Source organism: Strix uralensis, chromosome 4 (genome assembly GCF_047716275.1).
Source record: "Strix uralensis isolate ZFMK-TIS-50842 chromosome 4, bStrUra1, whole genome shotgun sequence".
Lineage (NCBI taxonomy): Eukaryota > Metazoa > Chordata > Aves > Strigiformes > Strigidae > Strix > Strix uralensis.
The window spans coordinates 54,160,770-54,182,189 of NC_133975.1; the positions used below are offsets into that span (position 1 = coordinate 54,160,770).

The following is a 21,420-nucleotide window of genomic DNA, read 5'->3' on the forward strand; positions in this document are numbered from 1 at the left end:
AATCACGGTGGTTGTTGCCCAAAAGGGTTGCTGTCTCCTTTGCCTTACTTGCATGCACAATGTCGAAGAAGGGTAGAAGTCATCGCTGGCTTCTCCGAGAAAGTAATTTGTAACATGCAACTGGTTACATTTCAAATCCAGAAGTCAATAACATGTGATAGATTATTATTTGAAGTAATAAGCTTACTGTGGCTAGACCCTGCACGACTAATATAAAAATATGCCACAGCAAATGTTTGACATGATCCTATCCAGCATCTCTCTGTCGTGTAGCTAATACTTACAAATTGTGTTTATCTCTTATATGTGTAACCGTGCCTCTTGTTTTCTCCATCTTCATTGCCTTTGCTGTTTTTGCTGTGTTAGACTCTTCTTTCATTCAAGTAAGGAGCAAATCATCTGAAATTTTGCTGTGTTTAAATTTTCTAATCCTTTTTTCTTTTTACTTCCTTGTTTTAACTGAGTTTGTTTCTTCTCTTCTGAAAAATACTCATTGCACATAATAACCAGTGTTATTTTCCTGGGGAAATAACAGAATATTTTATTTTTATGTGACTTAAATGTCTTATATTAAAGAGTTTTTTCTTTATTTTTGGATCCTCTTCCTGCAAATCAGTCAATTTATGTTTCTTACACACATTACGTATCTCCCTCAGAGTGCTGAGAAATTAATGTACAGCAGTCTCAGTAAAATGCAGCCACACTTTTTGTGCCCTCCTCCCCTTCTTTTCATAGCTTTCAGGCATTTGACCTTCATCGAGGAAGGACATTTATCACCAGCACCATCTAGCCATCTGTTAGTATACTTGTCTTCCCTGGTGCATGTTCTTGTAAACGGAAGCATTATGGATCACTTTAGGCTTGTAACCCAAGTAAACAGTTATGAAGGGTGTTGATGATAACTCAAGGACTCATACACAAGAGTGTTGCAGTTTGTAATATGGTTACAACAGGAATCACAAATCACTCTTAATAATATTTTATGTTTAGTATCTCAAAAATGTTTCTTTCTTCAGGTCACTACCATGGTGCAAATATCCATGCCTTGTTCCATGCACAAGGCAGACCTACTGTGGTGTTGATGTTGCATTTATATAGGTCTCCAAAGTCCTAACACACTCATGACCATAGGCAGAGAATTGACATGTTTGCTAGTGGGGTTTATAGCTGTGAAATGTTGGAAAGGTAAGTGTATCAACTCCAAGGCAGAGCCTCCTTTGTGTGTGCAAGAGCTGGTCTACAGCACTGTCAGCTGTTGGACTGCATTGCGAGAGGTTGCCTTGGGTGCCTGTCTTCCAGCCTGCCTTAGTACCTTGATTTGTTAATGGCAGATTTGCCTTGCAAGGAACAAAGTTAAGACTATATTCAGCAGCACATTTTCACTTCAGAGCCTTTTCCTGATTCATTCTTTCCAATCCTCAGCACTGATGGCTACTGCTTCACCATAATAGAAGAAGATGAGTCTGGTGGACATTTAGTCACCAAGGGATGTCTTGGATTAGAGGGCTCAGACTTCCAGTGTCGGGTAAGAAAGCATTTGCTGCCAGAGTGTCACTTGGCTTTTTGATAGCTTCCAATTGAACTGCACTCAACAGACATTACTATGTCCATGTTTTTCACTTCTGTTCATTTGGCAGATGATTCCTCTGCATTGATTGCTGAGGGGAGTGCATTTATATCCGCGAATGATGATATTATAGCTGCTCCTAACAATAACTTAGGTTTTTGGTTTTGGCACTGCTGTTACTAGTAACACTCCTGCTCAGAGGAAGTTTGAATTTAGAAAAATGCAGTCTAATTTCTGAAGTCTCCGTGGTAGCTAAAGTTAGTTAGGATGTTATTTGATGGACCACAGAGACCTTAATGTGTTACATGCAGTTGCACTTTGGTTTTGGATTTCTGGTGCCAGAAATTCACTCTGAGTACAGTGATCACCTGGTGGAGAGAAAATCTCATTGCAGGAATGGAAAGGGTATGGGAAATGGAGCAAGGAGGCTCTAAAAGTGTTTGCCTTTCCTAATATTAACCATAAATGACTTTACATGAGCACAGGAACAGTCTAACCATCAAGGTCCATGGAAGGTATTTTACCCAGCTTCCCATAAGAGCCGAAGCAGCAGCTAAATTAGTCCACACAGCAGTTCCTATATGATTCTCGCTAAACTGTTTTGAATACCCACGTTAACTTATTTTTGTAATATAAGCCTAACTGTTGGACGTGTGTGACTTTCACAGTAGTGTCTTGCACCATTAGAGTCTTCTGTAGTACTAGGGCACTGATAGAAATACATTAGTGGTGAATTAATCTCTTAATTATCTAGCTGATATGTTGCTGGATATGCTCGGTAGTAGAAATCCTTGCTCCACACATCCTGGAAATCTGTTACAGACTGCAGTCCAGCTAACAAGCACATCTTTCTCTCAAGTGCCAGAATGACAGTGTACATTTGCAATACAGATAATTTGTTGCTTTCTATCAAATTGTTTATTGCAGGACACTCCTATTCCACACCAAAGAAGATCTATTGAATGTTGCACAGGCCAAGATTACTGTAACAAACACCTTCACCCTACGCTGCCACCACTGAAAAATCGTGGTAAGGGGAAGTAAATCCAGTCCTAAACTGATCTTTTCCTGCTGTTGCTCTTTGTGCCTTAGGAAGAAACAAAGCACCCCCCTCCAACTGCATGTGATTAGAGAGATAAACTCCATTAAACAGTATCGCTGAATTCCTATCGGTCACATGGGGAGTGGTGCCTTGACCTGTGGTTGCTGGTACTTGCTATCATTCCATTGCATGCATGCAGTGAGCACCAGATGCATTAGTCGCACGGTATTGTCCTAGCACAGACCTGCTGGTTATCAGTGATCATCCCAAAGACTTAGGTTAGTCCTGACAAAGGACGCCTCTTGCTGTGTATGTTTTTAGCCCGATAATAAAATTGAATCCTCTTTCTAGTCCCTGCAACGTGCATTTCTATTGTTCGTAACTCCACGCACATCTGGGAAGAGGGTTCCAGTGTATAATCAGTTAGTTCAAGTTGACTGAAGTCCATTAGGCTTTTCTCATTTAAAAGACCTGATAATCCAGCACTAGGACAATAACTAGTCACTAAAGTGGATTTTCTACTTGAAAAATGTAGCTGAAAATAGAATGTAAAGTAAGAACTCATGCACTGACTAATTTTTTTTTTATTTGTTATTTGAGAAGAAATGGATGTGTATTAACTTAGTAGATTCTGGGGCAAGGTTTCAGCTTTTTGTTTGTTTGTTTAAACATCACTTTCTAAAAGTTGGTAAAACTATTTGGCTGGATGTTGCAGAATATGTTTTACAGAAATGTATTCCTAAGTGAATGTAATTCATCCATGATAAACTCTTGGCATTGGCAGCAACAGCCAAGATTTGTGGTGGTCAGCATTGAGTTTAGTTTGCAAGAGTCTGTTCAAGGTTGCAGGAGAATTTGTAATTGTGGCGTTCTGAATTGAAAATCCAGATCAGTGTGCAGATGCACTCTTAATTACGCAAACAGCAGATACTTACACAAATGCATGCTCAGAGAAAGCTTTCACTCATATAAGCTGTTCCCTTCGTGCCTATGAAATTCTGCACAGATGGGCTGCAGAATCAGGCCTATGGAGAGTAGTATGTAAATATTTCACTGTTTACTAGCAAGCGATTAAGTCAGTGAAACCTCATAAAATTCTGACTTCCAACATAAGAGTTATGTACTACTTTGTTGTTTTTGAATTTTAAAAAGTTCTTTGGACTGAGAAGATCCAAAAGGAAGTAAATATTTGTTCACACTTACTTAGTACATCAATAAATATCATTTCAGTTTGGAAAACACTGCCATGATTTCTTCTTGCTGCTTACTGAGTTTATTCTACATTAAAACTACTTAAAAATACTGAATCAATGCCTAACACTAGACATCTGCCTCTTCAAGATTTTAGTTATTTGGCAATACTATCTGCTGGTTATACAGAAAGCAATAAAACCAAGTTTTGGTTGTGGCAGTAGTTGTTTAGATCGATGTTGGTTTTGATCTGTGTGTATATGGGGTAAATAAAGCATCACTTGGGCACCGTGGTAGCAGACCAATTAAATAGTAGAGAGAACATTTGTTGAAAGAAAAAAATTCATAGAGCTGGAACAGGATTCTAGCTGCTCAGTGTTGTAAAGTTGTCTATTTTAGTGTAACAAACAAAAGGCAATGTATTCACTCAACATATTCTGAAGACTTTTGTTTGAAATAAGCTCTCGCACTACTGGTATCCTGATAGTATATTGTGGAAATAGATTTCAGGAGCTGCTTCATTAAATATGGCTGGACAGGGCTGAAGTCAGCACCTTTATTAAAGCCTTAAGTAAATATGTCATTCTTGGTGCCGGGCCTGTTTTAATTTGTCGTTGCTGTATCCTAGTAGGAACACTCAGAGGAAAGCCATAGTTTGAACTGTAAATCCTCACTGCAACCAGGTACAAATACAGTGTACAAATAGACACATCTGCCAGTGCCCAGTACTATGGCTCTCATCATTGTTCCTATTGGAAACATTTAGATTAGGTTGTGATTGACTGAGTACTGTTAGAATTGTATATAAAATTTAACATAAACTGTAAGTACAAAGGAAGGGAAGATGAACTTAAAAACAAGCTTCTACGAACAACTTTCTGACCTCCAGGATTCCATGAAAAAATATGTATGTTCCTCAGCATTTAAAAAAAACAAACAGAAATTTGGCTTCTGATGAATTTATGTCTGAGGTCGTATCTCATGGGAAACAGAGTCTAGGGAGAGCATCCAGATGCAGGTCAGAGGTCGCTGAACTGCAAATTAACCTATGCATCAAGGTAACATCTACAAAGACAAGCGACTTGTGTTCTCAGAGTGCTTTTCCAGACCTGACATGTGGTGGAAAGTGGATTTTACCTGCCCTGCCCCATGAAAAGAAAGGAGGACCACATACATGAAAGTGGGAGCTAGAAGAATTAACACTGGTCAAAGCAAAGCTTGTTAAGCAAGATGGAAGAAACAACAGCTAAGCCTAAGTTTTGAGCTCATCTCAGTACAGAACTATTAGGATAAAATACCCCAGAGAAACCATGAATTCCTTGTCCAGCTGTACATCTGTCCTATTAAGGAAATGAGAGCCATAATTGGGTCTGATACAACACCTCTGCTTTAAACAATAAAAGATATTCCTGGAAATCCCAGCAAAAGTGCAGGCTGAGACCAGTCGAAAGGGGAAATATGCCTTTACTGATTTAGAGCCTATATAAGCAGAAGTGGTGGTGCCACCGTGTCTGGCTCCCTGCCTGTAGAGCTAGTGATGAATGGGCAAGAAAATGATTGGAGGAATGATGGGTTTGATGTGTGCACATAGTCTCCACGCCTCAGATTTCACTGCAGCCTTTACTTGGATAACTGTAACATTGTGAACTGGGGAGGGAGAACCTCCTCTCCCTTTGATATGCTGACTCTCCCTTGAACCTTCTGGGTGGTGTTTTCAATCCATCCCTCAGCATGGTCCCGCGGATAGCAGAGTGAGGGGAATGAGTGATGGAGGAGGGGGAAATCACAGGAGAATAACTTAGAGACAGCTTGGTATCACTGAAGACCCTCCTTTTGTTGCTATCTCTCCCTTTCTGTACTGCTCACCACTGACACCAGCAAGCACCACTGTTTTTGTGCAATATAAAACTGTTAACATGCTGTTTGCTGGGCTTCGCTATTATCAGCCAGCTGAGGTATGTGAAAAAGCTTCCCAAACCTACCGCGTGTTTGTTCTGTGCTCCCTCCACTGTGCTTCTGGTAATCGCTCACTGCTGCCTCTGTGGAAGCTACTGCTTATTCTCATAACCCCACTGCTTGGCATGTTGTAGTTGCCAAGTAACCTAACACTAAAAAGCACAACACCGGACTTCTTAAAGGGCAGTGTATCTCCATCATGCAAACTGGCACCGACAGGTACCCACCACAGTCTTCAACACAGAATCTCAGAATCACAGAATCATCTAGGTTGGAAAAGACCTTGAAGATCATCCAGTCCAACCATTAACCTAACATTGACAGTTCCCAACTACACCATATCCCTAAGTGCTATGTCAAAACACAGAGCCCACGAGCCAGTGATTAAGTGGGCTCATAGCTGAGCTGTCCCATCCCTCCACCTGGTCAAGGAGGTGCCAGAAATGGTTCAGGGAAAGGGAGGTTTGTCTTGCTGCTCTGTGGGGAACAGCATGGACTGTAGGAGGAGAAAAGAGTTGGGTCTCCAACAGCACCAGCCTGGCTCAGTTCAGCAGAACAGACATTGCTGGTGTAAGAATGAGGGCATGCTTTTAATCTTGCGTTGTCCACACACCAGCAGGTTTATGAAGTCCTCAAGTGAGCAAGCAAATGAAATTCTGCCAAAATGCTTTGAAAATGCAGGAAGTATTTGAAAGGTGAGACAGTAGCTCACTTACCGTCAGTATTGCCTCTCATCATACATAGCCAAATAAATATAAAGACATATGGAAGTTATTCTCCTCTCCTGTGAGAGACAGTTGCATGCCCATGCTGTGCATAGTGAACCACTGCTAAAGCTATGTTAGCTGACACTGCCAGCATAGGGGACATCACCTACTGCAAGAGTGTAAGCATCGCTGCTGCTGCAGTCTGCATCAGCCACTCTCAGCACGGAGATCAAGGCACATTTCTTTATGTCTTGCATGCTTTCCTTGCACTTGCTTCACATAATTGCATTCAGATACTAAAAAATCTTGCAATGTTGGGGTCTGAAGTTTGAGAGCTACACAGCACTTCCAAAATGCCTCTGGCTTCTAGGAAAGTCAAACTGCATTTATTTACTTTTCTGAATGGGAGAAACCCATTAGAAACATTTAGCACAGGGCTTGGACTATTTAAAATGATCAAAATTTGATGAAGATTTCAGTATCTTTATCATCCCTCTCCCAAATATATGTACTCAGACACACACAGGCAGCATGAACAGTGGGTACTTTACAAGTTCTGGTAGTGCAACACTTGGTGTCTGTGTAAATGCGCAGACTTCTGTGGCTTTGGTCTCTGACATACACAAGTATGAGCAAGGTCTGAATTGCTCCCTCTGTGTCTGGCATCAACATTCATTACTGCTAATCACAAAAGCCCAACTTCCATTGCGGCTTATTCTGTGAAGTGGGAAAACCCTTGCTGTGGATGGATATCCAGGTTTCTCCAATATATAAAAATCCCACTTATATAGTCTGTACGTTCTGTTTATCCTCTCCTCAGCTGATGGGCTGCAACATCTTAAATTGTTACAAACCACACATTTTAGAGGGAAATGGCTGGCCAACACAGGCTGCTTACAAAGCATGAACTAGAACCCTTAGCCCTACAGAGCAGCCATCGCCTTCGTGAGAGAGGTCTGGATTCCCCGGTGGGCTCTCAGTTTCAGCTCGCAGCCCTCTTGGAGTGGCAGGCCAGGTAGAAATCTGCTGTGGCAGGGAGAATGATAGGCTCCAGTGTTTTCCTGATAGACATCGTGTCAGTGTCCCCTTTCAAAGGCATCGGCCGTGTCTTGAATGTTTACATTGTTAATGCTCCCGGAGCAGGTAATGGCAGGTTAAAACATGACCAGTGTGATCAAAAGGTGTGTTGGTTGGTAATCTCTGTTTGTAGTGGAAAGGGGAAGGAAAGAAATAGTTTGGGGACAAAAACAGGTGGAGAAACTGGATCTTTAAAATAAAAGAGCCTGACAGTAAACCAAGAGCCCCTTAGGAATCTCCTTGTCTCATTACCCTTGTAAATCTGAAACGTAATAGCAGTGTTCCAGGATGAGTCGATACAGATAGATTTCTTGCATTTTACGATGTGTTGGGCATTAGCATGAAAGATGCAAGACAGCAAGGCTGGGAGAGCTTCAGACAACATAGTCCTCATTTGCATTATACCAGATAGCAACTTTGAGAGGGAGTGTGTGTGTCTGCATGCTGAAATACCATAATTTTGAGACTTTGGGGGGTAGGAGAGGTTAAAGAAGAATAGTGCTTGGTTTCTTTGTTTTTCAGCAGAGGAGCGTGCATGAAGGTCAGATTCGCTTGCCTGAGTTGAGAATACACATTTGGAGATTAATGGTACGCTTTAAAGGAAAATATGGGTCTCCTATGCAAAGATTGACTGAAACATTTTAATAGTTTTTACATAACGGCACTTTCTACAAGTTATTTAACACATTTCATTTTCAAAGTGTTTTACAGAATAGCTGCTGGAAGTACAGTGTTGCCCACCAGCATAGGAAGGACTTGCTGGCACACAGGGCTGCTATAGAGGGAATGGAGGGGAAAATTCCTGCTCAGGTGTTTAAAACAGGATCCAAGAGGCAGATAATTCTGCTGTGATGGAAATAAAACTTCAAGGCCTCTAGTGGCCTGCCTCCTTGGGGGTTGGATGGTTCACTCTGTCTTCCCTCCTAGGACAAATGCAATTATTCTTTTTTTTTTTTTTTTTTATATTGACTGCTCGATAAGATGCTACTTAATAAGAGTGATTTAAGGTAGAGGCAGTAATTTTTGTATGCCCTGGCTGATGGCTTAGGTTAAGACACAGAGCAACTGGTCTTAATTGATTTTTCATTCTGAGCCAAATTGCAAATCAAGGTGATATTTTGCCTGAGTGAGGGCTGAAAACTCAAACAGGCTTTTGGAGGTGCCGGTTCTGCCCTGGTCAGTGAGGGCCAAAGAAGAGGTGCACAAAATGCCTGGGGAATCCAGGGGTACCATGCAGAGGACTTCAGTAAAAAAGAAAGGAAATGAACTTGTGCTCGCTGCACTTTTTAAGGTGTGTGTGTCTTTTGATACTGACTTTGTACTACCTCACTTTCCAAATTTTCCACCTTCCTTGTTTTTAACCCCAGACTTTGCTGAAGGAAACATTCACCATAAGGCCCTGCTGATCTCGGTCACTGTTTGCAGTATACTTCTGGTGCTTATTATCATATTCTGCTACTTCAGGTAAATAAGGAATACTTACCAGCTTGTTAATGTTCCTCCCAACTTTTTATAGACTTAAGAATTTTTAAAAATTGAAATGGACCTTAAAAAAAAAAAAAGAGAAACTGTGATTTTATGATGAGGAAAAATGTGTGTTTTATTCACGCTAGTCACAGGAATACCTGTGTGATGTATTTCATACAGCATCTTTTGCCCAACCCTAAAAACCCATTCAGATTTATTCTTTACTGAGTCTAAGAAAGCCACAGGACAAATTTTATATAGAGTAAATAAACCTGAGGCTTCTAAATGTGTTTATGTGGTGAAGAACGGATCATAAAAAATAGAGGGATACAGGAATGTAAGTATGTCTAGAATGTTATCATAATCTATATACATTATGTTTAAATAATTTGTCACAATTTTTAAATAGTCCCAGATCCCATGACCTTACTTCCTCTGGCTCCTAAAAGACCTATAGCAGTCAGTAAAATAAAATTATTTACTTGGTCTGTATTTTAAACATATTTAAGTTTCTGAAAGAAAAACACTCAGTTGCTTTGTAAGGTTACACCAGATTGCACGGTCTTTGAGTTTCATAGACTTTTGATGCTGAAGACAGTTGCTAAAAATAAAATAGAAAATCTTGGGCAGTGAGTCCAGCATATTCCTCAGGGAAGCAGAGGAAGCTGTGTCTATAAATGAAGCAAATGTGAAGGACGATGTGCATTATTCATTGCACATGTGTTCATGGTATTCAAAGCTAATTTCACTTTCATGTAAAACGGCAGATACAAACGCCAAGAGACGAGGCCTCGCTACAGCATCGGGCTGGAGCAGGATGAGACCTACATTCCCCCTGGAGAGTCCCTGAAGGATTTGATCGAGCAGTCCCAGAGCTCAGGGAGTGGGTCCGGGCTCCCTCTCCTGGTAAGGAAGCAATATTATTTTAATGCAAGTTTTAAAGGCAAAAATGAGTAGAGGGAGAAGACCAAATGAGGCGCAAGAAATTATATTTATGTGTCCTCAGTTGTTCTTTTAGATTTTTTTTCTCTCCCAGAGCTGACAAGGATTTAAGCTGGAGAACAGCTGCTTTAGAAGCAGGAGACTTTCTTTTCTTGTAGACTAAGACAAAAAAGCTGTTTTTTTACCTCAGCTCATTTCTTATTTTAGATACCATAGGGTAAGTACAGGCTAATAGAGCTCACAGAAATTCATCGGGATTTACCCCAGTGTACAGGACAGCATCTGGCCTGCTGATCTTATTTTCTTGCTTTTCATGTGCAACACACAATAGCATTTCAAACACTGACGCATCATCTGTATGTAAAGGGAACTGTAATTTATCAAACCTAGTACCTTTTCACGTGTAGACTTCACTTTGCATTCAGAAGTCAAGTGCGAATTATTTTCCTTTGTAGTGTGGCAATCTCAAAGGTTAAAGGCACAGGGATAGAGTTTCTGATTATTTCTGAACTGAGTCCAGGATGACTGAGCCCCCAGAGCTCACCTGCTGATAAGGCAGAAGTTTTACCTTCTGTGGCAAAACAGTTCTGCTCACCAGGGGATTTTGTTTCTGGGGGTCATCATTGCTTTTTAGCACTGAAAAAAAAAAAAAAAAAGCCAGGTTAGTTTTTTAAAGTACTGCCTCTGAGAAAATGAATTAAATTTAATTTTAATTTTTCAGAGATGATATGTCCCTCCTGTCTCCCAAGCTTATTAGTTTGTAGTGATCCTATTACTGTAGATCTTGTCCAGTTTCCAAGTACTATGTACTATCTGTCTGGTTTTTGTCCACACATCTTTTTTCTACACCTTAAAGAAGAAATAAAATAGGAAGTTTTATAATTCCTTAAAATGAAGCAACAGGCTGAGTGGTTAGCAACAATCTGACTAAATGCAATTTGTTCTGAGAGGAGTAAGTGTTTAGAGTCCCATTTAAATAAAGTGCTGACTTTTTTAAAAAATCCAATTTTCTGATAATTAACATAGCTATTGAGGAAAAAAACCAAACTGCCAAGCAGGTGCTGTGACTGGTGCTGAGCATGAAAATCCCATGGTCATTTTTCTCTTTTGAGAGAAGCTCCATCATATAGGTCTAGGCTTTAAAAAATCTCGGTCATATCCCATAATAATGCTCCTCTAGCAGCCATGGAAAGGGAGGAATCATGCTTAAAATTTAGGACCATTCCTAGTGAGTGATTCCAATTGATTGAATTGTGAGTTCTTGCTTTTTTTGCTTTGCTCTTCTGCATAACACCTACCACATCCAGTTCTTGGTCTGCACTTGGTGCTCCTATGCATTACAGTTTCAGAAATAATGTAATAAATTAGATCAGACACAAGGAACAAGGAACTTGGTTGTTCTCTGAGAGGATGTGTTTCCAGCAGCCCATGTGGGTAGCAGATGCCCTGGGGCATCTCATAACAGTGCATGGCTTAGTACTTCATCCCAGGATGCCCTTGAGACAAAAAGCTGCAGCAGCACTGGCTGTGACTTGTGCTTTATGCCTTCCTCTGTCCCAGTGAGCTGGTTGAAGATGGGATCTATGGTCTTACTGGTGTCCCCAGGTCTACTCTTGTGGTAGACAGAAAAATTAACTTCTGATAATTAACTGTTGTAATGGCCGAGGTGGCATCCCAACTGGGTCGTTGCTCAGTGGCTCTCAGAGCTGTGACGGTGCTCTGTGAAGCAGAAACTGATCTGTCTTCTGCCAGTCCTCCTCTCTCCCCTCTTGAGCCTGGAGAGTTTGCAGCCACTGGACCACGTGTTCTTCCTGAAGACACTCTTTTCCCCTCTCTGCCTACAAAAATGCATACATTAGTTTCCCAGACTTTCCCTTTAAGTAGTGATTTCCTTTGGAAGAGAAGAAAAATGAGAGCTGTAATGAATCTTGCACTTGGTAATAGATGTTTGCTGCATTTCCCAGACAGCTACAACCACTACAGGCTCACTAGAAATACACAGATTAATACCTCTGGGCCCATGCCTGAAACAAGTATATTGAAAGTGCCTGGCAATAATATTCTAGACTTTATTATGGAAGAGTTTGTTTTTAACTGTATTATTTCTTATGCAAAGACTGAAAACACCCAAAGTTATTATTTCAGGAAAGTAAGCCGCAAATTTATTACAAAATGTCACTTCATGCTAAACAGTAATGTTTTCCTTCTGTGCAGAACATTTATTCTCATGAGTACAAATAGTATACCAAAACCAAACATTAACCAAGATTTTATCAATACTTTGACATTCAGCAAGCGTTCTTTCTCCTGACCTGTTCGTACTTCTGACAGAAAAAGCTTGCTGCAGATCAAATGCTGCCAGTCAAATTCTAAACCAAGAAAAAAATACAGTAAGTTGTAAATAAGGGATTTAAGCCAACAAACTGAGGTGCACAGCAAGCAAGGAGAACCCCATTGGCCTTGACAGAAGTGCAGGGAAAGCTGTTGCCCCCATGAATCCACATGCAAAATCAGGGAAGGAGATTAGATGCTGGGGACATTCATTTCAGTGGTCTGTATGAAGAGTTTGCTGAATTACAGTTTGGTCTCTACTTTTTCACTATTTTTATCCTAATTCCTCTTCCAATTAGTTTTGCTCTTCATGGGACTACATCCCAGCCATAAGTATGAGGTTCTGTGTTCAAAACATTCAAGGTACAAAAGGTTGGTTTGTCTGAATTTTCATCTGCAGTAGTTGAACACACTTAGCTGAACATCAGAAAAATAGAATGCAGAAAGTAGAAATAGTTGGTAATTGGATTGATTCCAGTCAGGGAGAGGAAGCAAAGGGCCATGTAACCTTACCTGGCTGCTCACAAAGCTCAAGTAGCAAAATATACAGTCTTGAAAAGAAATAAAAAAACCCCAACCCCGCTCAGTATAAATAATTCACATGAGCACATCATTCAGCATGCTTGTGAAATCAGTTCATCCAACAATTTTGAGTAACCGATTTGTTTTAGAAATTGTAATCAGCTTATGATTCAAAAAAAGGCTAAATTCCTTAAAATAAAATAAATTGTTCATAGGAAATCGTTCGACCAGTTCTAGCAAGAGGAAACCAGGTTAGGACCCTTCCCATAGTATTCTGCCACCTGAAAACACATAACAGAAATGTGTTTTTCATTTTCTTAATGTAATTTAATAAGGAACTTTTCATGATTAAGTACAGTAATTCCATGTACTTTATGATGCCATTACATATATTTACACAAATTAAGTTATTTGATATAACTGCATTATTGTTCAGGATGCATTTTTAAAATGGGCAAAATAGAAAGCAACAAGGCTAAAATGACATTACAAAATGTTACAGCAAAATTCCAATGTAATATAACTATTGTTCAATCACTATATGAGAGCAGAAAAGAGAATAAATAAATTTTAAAAATTAAGGCTAATCTCTGTTCTTGGCATTCACTGATGTTAATGAAAAATAATGGCACTGAAGCCACCATCTTGGAAGCCTAATAATACATTGCAGGGCTGAAAAAAATGGAATTCTGTTTAAATGTCAGAAGAAGAAAGCTGGGACTTTTGAAATAGCTTTGCATAAATGCCACTGAATGTTTTTCTTCTTTAAATTGTCTAATATGAAAACCAGTAATTTATGTAAAAAATGATGATGGACCTTACCTAATGGGTTTTGGGTTCATCTTTGGACATACATTCATGCTGCAGTGGGGTTGTTGCATTGGAGACTATAAAGTTATTTTCTTTCAAAATCTTGTAAAATCCTACCAAACCAAAAATCATTATCTGTGGATTGAACTGGCAACACTGAAGCACAAGAGGGTGACGTTTTAATCTTCTGTTATACTAGGGTGAGTCTGAGTCAACCATGAACACCAATGAGTTGTGTTGCAGTATCTACTTCAATTTTTATTTTTGAACTTTTAGAAATATGTGATCCGCAGACATGCTCCAATCTTATAAGAATATATTAGTCTCCATTTGTCCAAGATTTTTTTTAGTTATAAAAGCTTGTTGAATGTAGAATCAGCCCCTCTGCTACGTGGTATCTGCCATCCTAATGAAGTGTCTCTGCAATGCTGCCAAGTACCTTGATCTGATGCTACAGCTGCACAAATGGTTTAACTTTAGCATCAGTTCACAGTACAGCCACTGACAAAGCTGGTACGGACACTAGAAAGGGCAAATTTAAAGCTATACTTCCATATCTTTGGAAAAAAAATATTCTTATTATTACTATGTAATGATAATTATTGATGTAGGCACTTGGTTTCTAACTGTTTTTAACACCAAATTTGTATTTTGAAATTATTAGTCATGGGATTTTCAAGGAAGGTGATAGGAAGCTGCTCTCAGTAATTTTGCTAGTTTTGGAGCACTGATATGTTTTTGGCTCTTGTGAGCCATAGCCCTGAGTCTCAACAGTGTTGAGAATGTAACAAACATCCCTGTTTTAATCAAAAATGTGTTACCTTGCCCTTTGGAATTTGATTTGGGTTGGGGTGGCCAGGAATGTTTTCTGAAAAAGCTTTTCCAAAAATAACAAAAAAAATTCACAAAGTGGTGACCTCCCACAGGAAAATAAAAATTTCAAGGTTAGTAGTCAAAATGTTTCCTTCACACAGACTGATTTACTTTTGCAAGAGGCCATGGTGCGTTTTGGGAACGTATGGAAAGGCTTCTTCACGGTGGCGGGAATGGCCTCACTGGTGCTGTGTCCTGGGGAAACGGGGAGCATCCACACTGTGGAGCTTCGCTGAAATCCACATCACAATGACTGCGTGTTCCCCTTTCCATTGGGCTTGCTGCATGGGAAGGAGGCACAGAAGGAGGGAGGTTAATGCAGAAGTTTTTTGCAGAGGAAGTTGTAACCGCCCGTCTTGGCATTTTACAGGTTCAAAGGACCATCGCAAAACAGATTCAGATGGTAAAGCAGATCGGGAAAGGTCGGTATGGAGAAGTCTGGATGGGAAAGTGGCGTGGTGAAAAGGTAGCCGTGAAAGTGTTTTTTACCACAGAGGAGGCCAGCTGGTTCAGAGAAACAGAAATCTACCAGACTGTCCTGATGAGGCATGAAAATATTCTTGGTGAGTGAAATGAAAGAGAATTGTTTGATGGTGTACAGGTTTCTTAAGTTTAATAATTTTGTATTTGCTGTTGTCTGATGCCCTTTCCTATGTGCTGTTACCTGCTGTGCTCTGCAATTAGCCACCCAGCACTCTTCAAAAGAAAGACGTTTCCAGGATTACTGCAACGTAAATAAAAGTTAAAAAATAATGGGATTTGTGGGCTGTTACTCCAAACATCACATGTCTGATTCTGCCACATGTATTTCCATATCTGCGCTTTCTGAAAATATGTTAAAGGCTGGAGGTGGGGCATAGTTGCATGAAAGTAAGATGAAAGAAATTAAATGTTATTAAAATAAAACTATTGAAGTGGGTGACAGTCCAGAGTTCTGAGCAGTCAAAAAAAAAAGCCCTGAGAAGTATTAATTTGAAAATAATCTGTTTTTTGCAGGGTTCATTGCTGCAGACATTAAAGGTACAGGGTCTTGGACCCAGCTGTATCTCATCACTGACTACCACGAGAACGGCTCACTTTATGATTATCTAAAATCTACTACCTTGGACACAAAAGCCATGCTAAAACTGGCTTACTCCTCCGTTAGTGGCTTGTGCCACCTACACACTGAGATCTTCAGTACTCAGGGCAAACCCGCTATTGCCCACCGTGACCTAAAAAGTAAGAATATCCTGGTGAAAAAGAACGGCACCTGCTGTATAGCAGATTTAGGCTTGGCTGTTAAATTTATCAGGTGAGTAGAAGTGAGGAGGGTGAGGGAAAGTTGGCAAACGCTGATTTAGTTGTGGACTGAGCGAGTGTGCCACGTGTGAGTAGGCACCTGTAGTGTATGTGCATACCTTTCACCCTATACAAAATGGGGCTATCTGTGTGGGTGAGAATGTCTCATAAACGTATAATGCAGGTGTATAAATAGTCGCTTTTTAATTATCAAACACATTAGTTGCATTTGCATAAAGGTTCAGTTTTCATCACTTTGCCCTCAATAGCAACCTGAGTATTGCTATCACATATTAAAAGGATGTAGCACTGACAGGTTTAAGTCATGTCCATAAACTTGTCACTGAAGCTTTCAGCTTGCCTGATCCCAAGATAATTCATTCACAACTTATACAGAATAATACTAATCATTTTCACAAGTTACTAATTGGGATTTATTGAAAAGCACCCCATTTGGGCTGCCTTTTGTTTCATTTCCTACAAATCAAATTGCCGCAGTACAGATTTGATTTTTGAAATGGCTTTTAAATTTGATTTTAAAAAAATGGTTGTGTGTTTAAACAACTTGGAGCAGACAAGTAGGACTTACTTGCTCCTGGGATTTGTAAAGGAGTCGTTGCTGCCTGACAGCTGCGTTCAAAAGGAGCTTGAGCTCTTGGCAGTGGTCCTGTTGGTGGAGATGTGTGTGATGAAGTCTCTAATTTTTCTGTGCACAGAAATGTGGCCATAGGCTGAAGGTTTCAGTTTCAGAGGTCAGCTTTGAAACTGTGCACTCCCTGAAGTATCAAAAAGAATTTTAAGAATTCTGTACAAATCTTGAACTGAAATTATTCAGAGTGTAAGGAAAGGCAGTTTTTATGTGCTCTTCTCACCATTCGCTCTTCTACCAGGTTTCTTGGTGAGGCTTTTCCTTTATGAACCTGACCTTTCTTTAGGAGATGAAAAAGGAATATTTTTACTTTGAGGAATAGGGGCCTAGAAAACAACAACTTGGAAATACACTATTTGCTGTAAAAGTTTCAGGGAAGAAATTCACCCTTTGCAGGTGTACCTTGCCTGACAAGTACAGAGCAACACACTGCTTAGGTATGAACCGAGAAAAGCTAAGAACTACCAAGTGTTGCTGTAAAAGAAAGTGAAATATGTATTTGTCACAGTCCAAATGGAATTTACATTACATACTTGGCTTGTTTTTCATACTGAATCTTTCCTTAGACAGCATTTCTCAGGCAATGACCAGAAACAGAAAAAAGTAGTTGAAAGGGGTGTGCTCTGCTCAAGCTAATGAATTTAGTAAGTTATCTGCATTTCTCATTTTATTTGAAATATTGCAAGATGGTGCAGGTCACTAGATTTATGTTACATTCTTGGAGGTATACAGAAATGCCACCAATACGTGTATGATTTAATGGCTGTGTAGGTGACTGGCTGTACCTCAGGCCCATCTTTTTTTGTCATTTTCATAACTGTAGGTGAAGAAAATTGCTGTAGGTGAAGAAAATTACAGAAGAAGTTTTATAATTATTCTGTGAGATTTTCTTGTATCTATCACATTTAAAATGTTTACATCTTGAGGGTGAGGAAGGGGAAACAGACCTTTCTAAGCAAACCACAATATATGCCATATATTAAACTTTCAAAACATTAACACTGATAAAGCTGAATTTAAAAAAAATATAAAATAATCCAGTCACATAATTAATGGGAATTTGCTTCCTGTTAGATGTCTCTTCTGGTCAATGTGTGAGGTGTGACACATTTGGTTAGATTTTTTTACACATTTATGTCTGTGTGTTTGCACGTCCTGATGTGTAAAGGTTGGGAAAGATCAAACATAATGCATGCACAAAAAATAGTTAGATTCCTCTTCCTTGCAGATCTGTTTTGCAACAGCTAAGTGATACTGCCCCAGCTATTTAGTGTCCTCCCTTAATTGCTAAGACTAAAGCATTAGGTGGTGGAGTATGTTAAGAAAACAGCATTTAATGAAGATTTGATTGTTATCACCAGCATTAGAGCTCAGGCTAATGCTAATGAAATCTCAAAAATGTTACAGCATCCCTGTTGAGTCTTATCTCCGTTGTGATTCTGCATTTGAATGTTTAACATAGCCTCAGGCGGGTCAGCCTTTTAAGGAGGGTTGCCTTCACACCAAGAGGCTTTCCTTGTAAGAATTGTTCCATTAAGATTATGCATTACTTTTGACCTTGTTTGAGAGTGGATGTGGTGTGAATTTACTACTTCTCCCATCTAAATTGCTTTCTTTTCAAGCCACTTTATTGTATGCTTGATGCCTTTTTTTTTCCCCTTCTTTTTCTTTTAGTGACACAAATGAGGTAGACATACCTCCAAATACCCGTGTAGGAACAAAACGCTATATGCCTCCTGAGGTGTTGGATGAAAGCTTGAATAGAAATCACTTTCAGTCGTACATCATGGCTGATATGTACAGTTTTGGACTCATCCTTTGGGAGATAGCAAGGAGATGTGTTTCAGGAGGTAAAGAGCTGGGAGATCACTTTTAATTGTGTCAAGTGAACCCCATTTATAACCCAAATCTTATATTACATCCTTTTCCCTGGTTAATTGTTTTTAATGTAATAAACAAATGTGGATAAACCATACAAGTAACTCTCTTGTTGAAACTTATTTTAAAGCATCAGTCAGTGCTATTTCAAGAGCAGAGATTTAGACTGTATTTTAATGGCTCATTTGAAGGCAGTGGATGCCTGCACTGAACAAGGAATATGGAACTCATTTGGGGGCCTTTTCCAATGGCAACACATTTTTGCTGCACTGGGGGTATTCAGCTATTTTAGCAGAAAGAAAATAGTGATTTTTTTGTTTTTTAGAGTTAAATAGAAGGAGGACGACAGTTTGGAGGTATGCTGTGCCACTATTTAAAATAAATAATTTGTTTACAAGACAGGTAGAAAAAAACCAGAACGAAGTGACACTTATTACATCATTGTCATACCAGTGATGTGCTTCATTTCCTTCTGATATCAGGCATTCAAGCATGAGGACAGCAAAGATAAAGCAATGCAGCCAGCTGCAGACTCAGGGCATAGATTCATCCTTGTACGCATAGGCTACCTGTGCTTTCTGCATGTAGAGCTCAGTGTAGGGCAGAAATGATGGGTGTTATTACCTCTATTTTGCCACTGAGGAAACTTAAATGCATAAAAATGACTTGGCAGCGGTTACATGCCAGATTGGTGGCAAGTAAGAGTAGAGCATGTCTCTCTTGGGTCTATGCTACCTTCACCAGACTTTATGGGTCTTTAAAGCCTCCAGTATTGTGCTGAATGCTCGCTCCATGCTTACCCTAGAGGAGCTGAATTTCACTGATGAGCAATGTGATTCCTCTGTTTACAAACTGGTAAAGTGTATTGCAGTGTTGCAATGTAAAATTTGTAATATTGTTTTCATTGTTGCTGCGCACAAAGAATGGTACCTTGCCATGTTCTGAAACGGCACAGAAATACCCTTTAATATATACCAGGTCCACTGATAAGGAGGAGACCTAATTCAGGGTTAATTCTCTGCCAAATTTCTCTGATAGAGCCCTATGCTAATAGTTCTTTCTATGATAACTTACTGGAGATTGCTGGACTGGACAGCAGTGAATAGAAACTGTCTCACCTGACAAGTAACTACACTTTCAGATTAAGATACCTGGCCAGCCTTTACACAGCAGTGGTTACATTGGAAGTTGACTGTGGAATAAACTTCTAGGGCAGGGAAGTCCTTTTAAGGAGAAGTGCATCTAACTGTTAAACACTGTGGTCAATCCGTTATAAAATGAGAGGGGAAGAGGGTAGTGGAAGGTGTCTTCTGCCAGTGATGGGGAACTAATTGCTTCTTTCAGGAATAGTTGAGGAATACCAGCTTCCGTACCACGACCTTGTGCCCAGTGACCCCTCATATGAGGATATGCGTGAGATTGTGTGCATCAAGAGACTACGCCCTTCATTTCCCAACAGATGGAGCAGTGATGAGGTATCGTCCCTCTTAAAATGCAGCCTGTGCTTTTGATCAGAGCGAGTGAGTGAGATTGACTCATCATGTTGAGTGAGAAGGAGCTACTACTGGTGCTAGCACCAGTCACGGTGCAACAGGGTTCTGGAAGGAGTGTGACCTTCTCAGATACCCCTGCTGAAGGTTTCAGAGCCCCAGGGGCCATAGCCTACAATATGTGCAAGCAGGTTCCTCACGTGCTGCCTACCAGATCCCACAGTGATAGCAGGCTGTGCTCAGACCTTCTTAGTCTCTCTGTTTTCCTCTTGCACTCATTATGCTTTCTGTTTCGGGCATTAACAGCATTAAATCAGTGGCTAGCCAAAAATTTTGAAAGAGAAATTATTTTGTGGTGTATAGTGCAGTGGCAGTGTACTTGGTGTATTGGCAGCTACTTCAGCATGTACTGATGTGTGGGCTGTAATTCCAACCTTTTTCCTTTTTTTTTTTTTTTTTTTTTAAGAAGGAGATGTCTCTTTGAAATGAAATAAGCATACAGCTTTTCTGTGATCACAGGTGTGCAGGCTTGGAAACACAATTTTACTGTGATTTTATGCTAACATGAGCACAACATACTAAGTTTCACTTTTACGGTATTGATGTGCAATAGTACTGACCACAGTAGCTGGGCTGCACCACGGAGCACCAATCATTCGCCCCTTTACATCTTAGAGAAAACAGTGCTCATGTACCTCTTCACATTTTAGCGGAGGGCTACAGATGTGGCCTTTCAGAGGAGACGTTGGATCCAGAAAATTCTTTCCAGAATAAAAGGAGGAGGTGAGAGGGCTGGGGGAGAATCAGACTCTCCCTGCTGAGCATCTGTAATGAAGGAAAGTTGTGCTCGTGGGATTGGAGACAAACAGTTGAGGTACTGCAGGCAAACCTTCTGACTGCTCTGGAGGAGGGGTCATTAATCATGTTAATTGGTACAGTTTAATGCTATAAAGTTTCCTACAGTCACAGAAGACATCTGCCATTTGGGAATAGCAGTGTGTAGATGAATATTTTGCAGGTAGATGAAAGGTTTAGGTGGCATGACATGTAGGCAATTTGGGAATGTGTGGGAAAAATAAAACAACCTCCCTGTGAGGCTCTAGGGCTTGTGCAACAGCCAGTGTGGGAAGATCTAACCGAGACTCATCTGCCTCATCCTCTCCCTACCCAAATCCCTCTGAGCCTTCAGACCGGGAGTGGAAACACTGGAGGAAGCGCTGTTAGTATCGATCCTAGGAAGGGCTTTTGTGTGGTGGCATACTGTCTGCGTTTGTTCTGATACCACACATATCAAGGAGGCTCACTGAAATGACGTCATCGCCCTCTACAACTACCTGAGAGGAGGTTGTAGAGAGCTGGGGATGAGTCTCTTTAACCAAGCAACAAGCGATTGGACAAGAGGGAATGGCCTCAAATTGCACCAGGGAAGGTTTAGACTGGATATTAGGAAGCATTTCTTTACAGAAGGGGTTGTTAGGTGTTGGAATGGGCTGCCCAGGGAGGTGGTGGAGTCCCCATCCCTGGAGGTGTTTAAGAGTCGGGCTGACATAGTGCTGAGGGATATGGTCTAGTTGGGAACTGTCAGTGTTAGGTTAATGGTTGGACTAGATGATCTTGTGATTCTGTGAAATAACTGT

The 21,420-nt window shown here is 40.3% G+C and overlaps 1 protein-coding gene across 2 annotated transcripts in view; it reads left to right on the forward strand.

Moving 5' to 3' along the window:
• Positions 1-21,420, forward strand: part of BMPR1B (bone morphogenetic protein receptor type 1B) — a 260,892-nt gene that overhangs the window by 234,704 nt on the left and 4,768 nt on the right. For both annotated transcript variants that reach the window (XM_074866783.1, XM_074866784.1), the window contains exons 4-11: positions 1,423-1,525; positions 2,495-2,597; positions 8,908-9,004; positions 9,775-9,913; positions 14,856-15,048; positions 15,482-15,779; positions 18,090-18,265; positions 19,638-19,768. In XM_074866783.1, coding sequence (XP_074722884.1) covers positions 1,423-1,525; positions 2,495-2,597; positions 8,908-9,004; positions 9,775-9,913; positions 14,856-15,048; positions 15,482-15,779; positions 18,090-18,265; positions 19,638-19,768 — 1,240 coding nt within the window. The remainder of the gene's footprint in view (positions 1-1,422; positions 1,526-2,494; positions 2,598-8,907; positions 9,005-9,774; positions 9,914-14,855; positions 15,049-15,481; positions 15,780-18,089; positions 18,266-19,637; positions 19,769-21,420) is intronic.